Raw genomic sequence first — 7,126 nt, 5'->3', positions numbered from 1 at the left:
AAAAAAAACATCAAACTTTCACTCGTGATTCAAAAGCATAAAAATAAAATCCGTTCAACGAACTCGAACACGATTGTCAATTCGTCGAACAGAAAATTTCTTCGAAACGAGTATCTACCTAAATCGAATCGTCTACACAAAGAAAAGTCACCTCACACTAAGAAGAAGGGGAGAGGAGAAGTGAATTTATAAATTATCGGCGTCTGTTAAATGAGGCTCGTGGTACGTGGCTAACTGGCTATACAGATGCACAGGCTACCGTAGGGTATCGTACGATTATAGCTATGCTCGTATGTCGTCCACTTATAGAACAGCTCAGATTAAATAATAGACAATCTAGCCCGAAGATGCATTAAAATTCCGTTACGGTAGATCAACGCGGTGCGATAATAAAACTCACGACTCTATATACCCGACACCGATCATAATTCCTTTTAAATTGGTCAAGCTTCGAAGATGATTCGTTAGTACCATAACATAGTGTAAAAAGCCACTGCCAGCCATCCAGTTTTTGAGAAGCGAGAAGCGACCACAGTCACAATAAGTCTTTTAAAAATCTGATTACGATTTATGACAGCTCATTTGACAAAAACGTGAACACTACTCTAATTCACTAACCGGAACATCAGTGGGTTGGATTAACAAAAACTGGTTTAGATGGTAGAAAAATGGCATTTGATCGTAACGATCCCTGAAATATTTACGTATAGGCAAATTCTCGTACTCGTATGAATGATATTTGGCGTACACAACATTTTAGGAAATGGTTATGGTTGATTTTTATAACAAAACCTTGAAAATATTGTTCGAAATTTCTAAACTAGAATAACTAACGTTTAAAACTCACGTTCAATAGAGAATTTCCCATTTTCAACTCGCCGAAATATAAATATTGGATCATTTTTGACAGATTATATTTAGTCATCAGCTCCGTGCACCAATTTTTCCTTTGGATTTTTCCGAGTCCGCTGAAACAAACAATTGAAATGATTTTTATAAAATTATGTTCGTAAATTATTCGAAGGGCTCGAAAATTCAAAAATTCAGTCTCCAATAAATATAATAATGAAAAAAAAAACGAAACACAAGAAAAATTGAACCAATACAGCAAAAAGTAAACGGAATAGGTTTCTTTTCCTTGGAGACTTCCTCACAATATCGAAACAACACCGACGTAAATAGCTTCTCACTTAATTGAGGAAAGAAAAGAAAAAAATCAGGAGAAAACTCTTCATCATCGACGCTATTCAGCTACAAATTCACAATACACGAATCGACACATTTTTTTGCCTTTATTTTACCTCATCGTTCGAGAATCGACAATTTACAAACGTTGTACACGTAGATATACGCGTTCGCAAATTTGATTTGAATAATGCAAACACGGGGCTGCAATAACGAGTAAACGTTGTTTGATTACGTTACCGGTGCCAATTCTATTCGTACTTCTTTATTTGTACGAGTTCTTGTCGAAATGCGCGACTAGAAGTTGAAGAAATTTAAACTGAATATTGATGAACGCTATACGAGATACAGTAAAACACTCGATAGATAAGCAATCGTTTAAATTATCATATTTCCGGTCACCGTATAATATTATTTATGCTTTTCAAGATGACAAAATTGTATCACTTTGACAATATTCCAGTTCGCAGTCACCATCTTGTTACAGCGACGCAGTTCTTTTCAATTTGTGTATTTTCTTGGTGTTTTTCCAGTAGAACTACGTAGAGGTGAGTACCTACCTAGCTAACAACCCTTCATTTTGTTTTTGATGGTACGAAAAAACCGGTTAATAGTTGTAGGAACTGATTCAGTACGTTCGGCTTCCATTAATCGTTTACTCGTTATTCAGTTTGATAACTCACGAAGCTTGAAATTTTTCCACAAAATACAGTCTGCGTACAATTAAATGTTAATTAATGTTCCAACAGAAAATACTCCTCAATGATCAGATGGTACAAGAAAAAAACAATTATCGTTATCCTCACGATAATCGTTTTATACTCATTATTCCGATGCAAAAAATACACCGTAAGATATAACGCCATCGTATCCAATTCCAGACCCATAGAAGTTTGGGAGTTCGTATCAGATTTTAATAATATGAAAAAATTAAATCCAACAATGTAAGCAATATTTTTTTCTTTATCTTAAATCATAAAACAAAACTTAATCTTGCATTCGTAAAATAAACCTCTTATTGCAGAAAAGACTTTAATATTTTATCCGAAAGTGGAAACTACAAACACTGGAAATACCAGGTATTCTATACCGAATGCTTATCTCAACTTCCATCGGTTACTAATTTCGCCTGGGCTGACTTCGAGGCGAAAAAAATATCGGATAACGAATTCGTCATCCATTCTACTCATAAAACTTGTTTCATGACATCTTATACTTGTGGTAAGTTAGATCTATACAGATACTTATTTCATAGTAGAGATCTTTAATGTTATAGTAACTCTCTTACGTAATTTTTACTCGCAGTACATACAGAATCTACATTCTTAGTTGAGCCAACGATTGACCGATACGAAACTTCGTACACTGAAATCATCGACTACGAATGCCCAGTTCTGTTTTCTAAGTTTTGTTACACCGAAGTATTACATCAACGTGAAAAAATCAGAAAAAACTTGGACTACATTTTTACCACTTATCGACATCGTAATACATAATAATAAATACTTATTAATAATACCTTCGAACATATTTCTTCGTCGTAATTAATCACAGTCTTTCAATGGTAATAACCGAACAGACGAACGTCGAATCAACACTTCTGTTTAGACGTCGTTATTTTTCTTTTAACGGTTTGTCTACGATTATCGGTCTCATTATCACTCGTATCGTCCAATCTAGCATTATGAAACTTCTTGCAGCTCACTTGAGATGGAATGAGACCGGCACTGAGCTTATGTCGAACGAACGTTGTATCTGATTCACGTATGACTAGAATAATACTAATGGAAACCCAACAGTTAATAGAATTTAATCGAAAACTCATCGATAGTACAATTAGTTACCTTTTAGGGTTAGTCGAAGATAATTTATTCTGTACGTTTTGAATCCATAAAGGCGTCAAGCTAAATGTCGAATGAACCGGTATGAAAACATTGGCGGAATCGACGACGCCATCTTCGGTAACGTAAGTGAGATCCAATTCAGCATCGTAATTGCAAACTAGATTCTTCAAACCATCAACTGAAAGCGGTATGGAAATTATACATCTGTCAAGTCTTCGAGAGTTCAAATACCGGAGCATTAGATGGAAATGAATCGATTCTTACTTTCTGCCAATTCTAAGCATGTTTGATGAGCTAACATGAGTTTTCGTTCGTCTTTACAGCCCAATAACTTCATACGATCCATCTGTAATCAACGAAACTTTATAATATCTTCTTTAATAAACGAAACAGGATTTATTGAGTGAACAGGAATATGCTGATTATGACAAGACTTAGACAAGATTGTGAACTTACCATACTTGTTGAAGAAAGATTCGCAGATGATGGAAGATTCTTCAATTCATCGTCTTCGAATTATAGTTTTTAACGAAAAGAATTAGCGAAACTAACTTTAAAACGCGATACCGAACATTTTTTTTAGAAAAATAGCGATAAAGTTTCTAAACTTTCGAGCTTTTGAGCGCGCGAAACTCAAAAGTTTATTTATTTCAGAAACGCGAGGACGAAATGAGAAAAAAATGCCTCGTGTTCGGTGAAAAAAAATCGTGAAGTGCCTTCGCGATCTTGTACTGCCACAACTCCACAGTGAAAAATCTCACACTTTTCTTATCACTGTACGACTTTTTCGTTTTTTTTTTCAATTCATTGAATCAAGTCAAGTTCAACGAAAAATAAGTAATAACACTAATAACAGTTACTAATTAGTAATTAGTAATAAATTAATTGTTCTCGACATAATAAAACTTCGCAATAATTCGTTATCGTTACACGATTCACTAAAACGATATAAAAATGAAAACAGAAACGCTTTCCCCTTATATAAAAAGTTTAATGAAAACAGTCGTTACAAAATGTACATAAATGCGAGACGCGAAGAATATTTTCAACAGCATATCACAGCATTAAAAACTCGATAAAATGAACAATTATTCACAATAAATTTACAATGTCCACGATCAATCATCTTCAAATTTAGTATGTTTACTTTTCTTAGGATTGTTTTCCTCCCATAAACCATGTTCGATGAATCGTTTCGCAGCTCCTTGATCTATTCTGGGCATTATGGTTTTACGATCAATCGCACGTTGTAATTCGGCCATATTTTCTTTAACTTTGTTCAATTCGGTTTTTAAAACTGTTTGAGAAGGATCTTCGCCGTTGGTTCTCATGTACATCCACATGAAACAATTCAACGCGTAAGCTAAGAACAAATCTTGCCTGGCTTTATCTTCGACAGATAGGTCATCGTTATCTTTCTTTTCCAAATGAAAGTTCAGTACTTCTGATACTTTTTCGAGAGCGGTGCCGAATTGCGATGCGAGATGCTTCGACCTGCCACCAGATGCTTCTGAAGATGACATTTTAGAAGCTGTAAGAGATACGATTGATATGAGTTCAGATTCACATGATTGATCCGGCATCGTTAACTAAACACATTAGGATATAAGAATGCTGGATACTCACCAATGGAAACCTGTTCGATTACTCGATACAAATACTTGAAACGCTCATCAAATTCTCACGAATACGATTAATTTATTCGTTAATTAATTTAACTCGTCTACGGTCTAATTTCAGATTTCTGAGATTTCTTATCAATCATTTCACAATTTCCACAAAAAAATAAACACATGACCAACGTATGACGTCACATCGCACAACAAAAACAACTTTTTGAGATCGATTTTCTCAAAAATTACAAAATTATCAGAACTTTTATTTTAAATCAAATCGTTTTAATTCGAAGTAGAATATTATTCGCGAAGAGTGATGTAAATCTTCACCGAGCTTTCAATAATCTAATACTACGAATGTGTTTTCGTTTTACTTCGTGAACTGATAACAATTTTGCAGCATCGTAGAAGCACATCAAGTAAAAACAAGAACAAACTATCATTTTTGTAATAAATTTCAGCACTCTAATATCCATATGTTGTTTCAATTAGGATTCAATTCACACAACTATTCACCCAGTGTATTATGCTGAACACCAAGTGAAAAATTCTGATGCAACTCGACCACTAATCGTCTCTCTACTACTGCCCTTTTTCAACGATGATACAAAATCATTTCGATACAAGAAGACCCTTTTATGGATGACTTAAACTACCAACATTCTCTGAACGTGGTAATTATACATCGTAATGTTAAGATTTTCAAATTTTATCCACTCAAAAGCTACTCTTGTATTTATATTTTGATGCTAGGCCCACAGATATGCCAGAGCTGCAGATAACCATGAGAAAGTGAGAAACTTCGACGAGGCTTCAAAATGTCATCAACAAGCTATTGATTACATACAGTTGTCTTTCTCTCATGCTACTTTTGCTGTGACATTAGAATCGTTGAAATTACAAGAAGATTATCATCATCGACAGAAACACATTTTGAGGTTCATTATCTTTTCATTTTTATGTTTCTTTTACATTCATATTCTTACGCAATCTGATTTATTGCAGGTTGAAAAAAATCCAGTACGGTATTCACCAAAAGTTACTAGCTCATAAACAAAAACAAATGGCTTTAGCACAAGCTGAAATCGAATCATCAGACGAGAAAGATAAAGATTTACAATGGGCGATTTTCAAGTACGTTCATGTTCTTATACTAATCTGATGAATTTTTCATTCCCATTTTTACAATTGAAATTTCATTCTAAAGTTTCTAGCTTTCAAGATTACACACAATTTGTACATTATATTCTATCTAGTTACGAAGTCCACTCAAACTAACATTTTCCCCTCCCACTTTACAGGAATATGGAAGCAGTGGACTCTCTAATAGACGCACTAATCGAACGAGATACCAAAACAAACGACGAAGAAAGCTCCGAACTGAGTAAAAGTCCATCCTACAACACAGCCATCAAACACCCAAAAAATGACAGCACCGTAATAGAAGAATTACACACATTGAACAACAAACTTCGCGAACTGATCTCTCAACTGTTGAGTCAACTCGACGAAAGTCAAAAAGAAGTAGCATCGTTGAAGGAGAAACTCAAATATTACGAATCTACCTACCCGAAACAAGAACAGCAAGATGATCAAAATTTAATAGATTTCAATAGTCTTTCATCATCCGTCGAATCAGTGCCCACTATTCCTTAGGCTATTTTTCGTTCTTCTATGAACTTTCATAAAATTTTATTTCATCTCATTACATACGAATGTGCGATTACGTTTACCAAAAATTTATACCTAATTCTAGAAAAATCAATTGCTGAAGAAGTGTTCCTATGAATAGAAGTTGAAAAGTTTATTCATGCGTGTTAGTGTGTGATAATTATCTTGACGAATTTCAGTTCGAATTTGAATTTTAAAATATTTTCTTTCATCGAGTTACGTATATATTTCGAATATTATTTATCGATTATTATTTCTAATTCGAGTTGAATTTTACGTAATAGATTTTATAATTTTATTTTCAATTTTAATTTAATTTGTTTTAAGTTGCGTTACGTAGTGTTTGTCAAAATGAGTTTCGTGTTTTTTTTTTGTACAGTTTTTTCATCACAGCCAGTGTTATATTTCTTCCTAATGAATGTGTGAACTAAGTATTGACTTGAAATAAAGAATTTCTCAATTTTTACTCCGTGTCATCTCGTTTTATTATTACCAAATTGAAAAAAAAATCAAAATTGCCTGAGCCATTAGCATAAGTTGGAGTTTTGTAAAATTCCGGACCCTCTAGCAATTTTTTAATTTTCTCCGCGAATTTTTGATCAATTTGATAAATTTTATAAAAAGCAGCACATTTTTCCTTAATGAACACGTACCTATCGTGAACTATTTTAAATAAAAAAACTAACAACGTGAATTTCTACTCCCCCATTTCGTTTAATTATTCATTAAAAAGACACCCTCCTCGAAAACGTCGAGTACAGGGGGTATATTTTTGTATTTTTAGAAATAATTTGTATCTTGAAATCGTAG

The 7,126-nt window shown here is 33.7% G+C and overlaps 4 protein-coding genes across 5 annotated transcripts; 2 read left to right on the top strand and 2 right to left on the bottom strand.

Annotated features, from left to right (window-relative positions):
• Window positions 1–861: 861 nt before the first annotated feature.
• Window positions 862–3,883, bottom strand: LOC135840154 (uncharacterized). Of its 2 annotated transcripts, XR_010557705.1 has the most exons (5): window positions 3,486–3,883; window positions 3,294–3,375; window positions 3,030–3,207; window positions 2,705–2,966; window positions 862–968 (listed from the first exon to the last, which is right to left on the bottom strand). XR_010557705.1 is itself a non-coding variant. In XM_065356534.1 (4 exons), the coding sequence occupies exons 1-4, from the start codon at window positions 3,486–3,488 to the stop codon at window positions 2,777–2,779; spliced, it is 453 nt and encodes a 150-aa protein (XP_065212606.1). In that variant the 5' UTR covers window positions 3,489–3,883; the 3' UTR covers window positions 2,127–2,776. The 2 variants fall into 2 exon arrangements, 1 of the variants encoding a protein (XP_065212606.1); XM_065356534.1 differs by lacking the exon at window positions 862–968 and having other exon boundaries at window positions 2,127–2,966.
• On the top strand, window positions 1,391–2,703 carry LOC135840147 (uncharacterized). Its single transcript, XM_065356520.1, has 4 exons — window positions 1,391–1,733; window positions 1,935–2,129; window positions 2,210–2,406; window positions 2,491–2,703. The coding sequence occupies exons 2-4, from the start codon at window positions 1,948–1,950 to the stop codon at window positions 2,679–2,681; spliced, it is 570 nt and encodes a 189-aa protein (XP_065212592.1). The 5' UTR covers window positions 1,391–1,733; window positions 1,935–1,947; the 3' UTR covers window positions 2,682–2,703.
• Window positions 3,884–3,999: 116 nt separating the features above from the next.
• On the bottom strand, window positions 4,000–4,808 carry LOC135840163 (nuclear nucleic acid-binding protein C1D-like). Its single transcript, XM_065356552.1, has 2 exons — window positions 4,656–4,808; window positions 4,000–4,560 (listed from the first exon to the last, which is right to left on the bottom strand). Exon 2 carries the CDS (start codon window positions 4,550–4,552, stop codon window positions 4,148–4,150), a length of 405 nt encoding a protein of 134 aa, XP_065212624.1. The 5' UTR covers window positions 4,553–4,560; window positions 4,656–4,808; the 3' UTR covers window positions 4,000–4,147.
• A 75-nt stretch (window positions 4,809–4,883) lies between these two features.
• On the top strand, window positions 4,884–6,782 carry LOC135840139 (nuclear receptor-binding factor 2-like). The gene is made up of 5 exons (XM_065356508.1): window positions 4,884–5,064; window positions 5,138–5,319; window positions 5,399–5,583; window positions 5,651–5,779; window positions 5,947–6,782. Exons 2-5 carry the CDS (start codon window positions 5,284–5,286, stop codon window positions 6,299–6,301), a joined length of 705 nt encoding a protein of 234 aa, XP_065212580.1. The 5' UTR covers window positions 4,884–5,064; window positions 5,138–5,283; the 3' UTR covers window positions 6,302–6,782.
• The last annotated feature ends 344 nt before the right edge of the window (window positions 6,783–7,126 follow it).

The sequence above is a fragment of the Planococcus citri genome, chromosome 1, assembly GCF_950023065.1.
Source record: "Planococcus citri chromosome 1, ihPlaCitr1.1, whole genome shotgun sequence".
NCBI lineage: Eukaryota > Metazoa > Arthropoda > Insecta > Hemiptera > Pseudococcidae > Planococcus > Planococcus citri.
The sequence above is the reverse complement of the archived record's forward strand: the minus strand, read 5'-3'. Positions and strand labels throughout refer to the sequence as shown.

What these genes read in the sequence shown, in the direction of transcription:
- LOC135840154 (XM_065356534.1), bottom strand. An exon ending in ATGCTTAGAATTGGCAGAAA is followed by an intron (nt 3,208 to 3,293) that starts GTAAGAATCGAT and finishes TACCGCTTTCAG; the next exon opens with TTGATGGTTTGAAGAATCTA. An exon ending in TCTTCGACTAACCCTAAAAG is followed by an intron (nt 2,967 to 3,029) that starts GTAACTAATTGT and finishes GGTTTCCATTAG; the next exon opens with TATTATTCTAGTCATACGTG.
- LOC135840139 (XM_065356508.1), top strand. Translation starts at nt 5,284, where the DNA reads ATGGATGACTTAAACTACCAACATTCTCTGAACGTG. An exon ending in ACCAACATTCTCTGAACGTG is followed by an intron (nt 5,320 to 5,398) that starts GTAATTATACAT and finishes TTTTGATGCTAG; the next exon opens with GCCCACAGATATGCCAGAGC. An exon ending in CGACAGAAACACATTTTGAG is followed by an intron (nt 5,584 to 5,650) that starts GTTCATTATCTT and finishes GATTTATTGCAG; the next exon opens with GTTGAAAAAAATCCAGTACG.
- LOC135840147 (XM_065356520.1), top strand. Translation starts at nt 1,948, where the DNA reads ATGATCAGATGGTACAAGAAAAAAACAATTATCGTTATCCTCACGATA. An exon ending in AAAAAATTAAATCCAACAAT is followed by an intron (nt 2,130 to 2,209) that starts GTAAGCAATATT and finishes CTCTTATTGCAG; the next exon opens with AAAAGACTTTAATATTTTAT. An exon ending in CATGACATCTTATACTTGTG is followed by an intron (nt 2,407 to 2,490) that starts GTAAGTTAGATC and finishes TTTTACTCGCAG; the next exon opens with TACATACAGAATCTACATTC.
- LOC135840163 (XM_065356552.1), bottom strand. Translation starts at nt 4,552, where the DNA reads ATGTCATCTTCAGAAGCATCTGGTGGCAGGTCGAAGCATCTCGCATCG.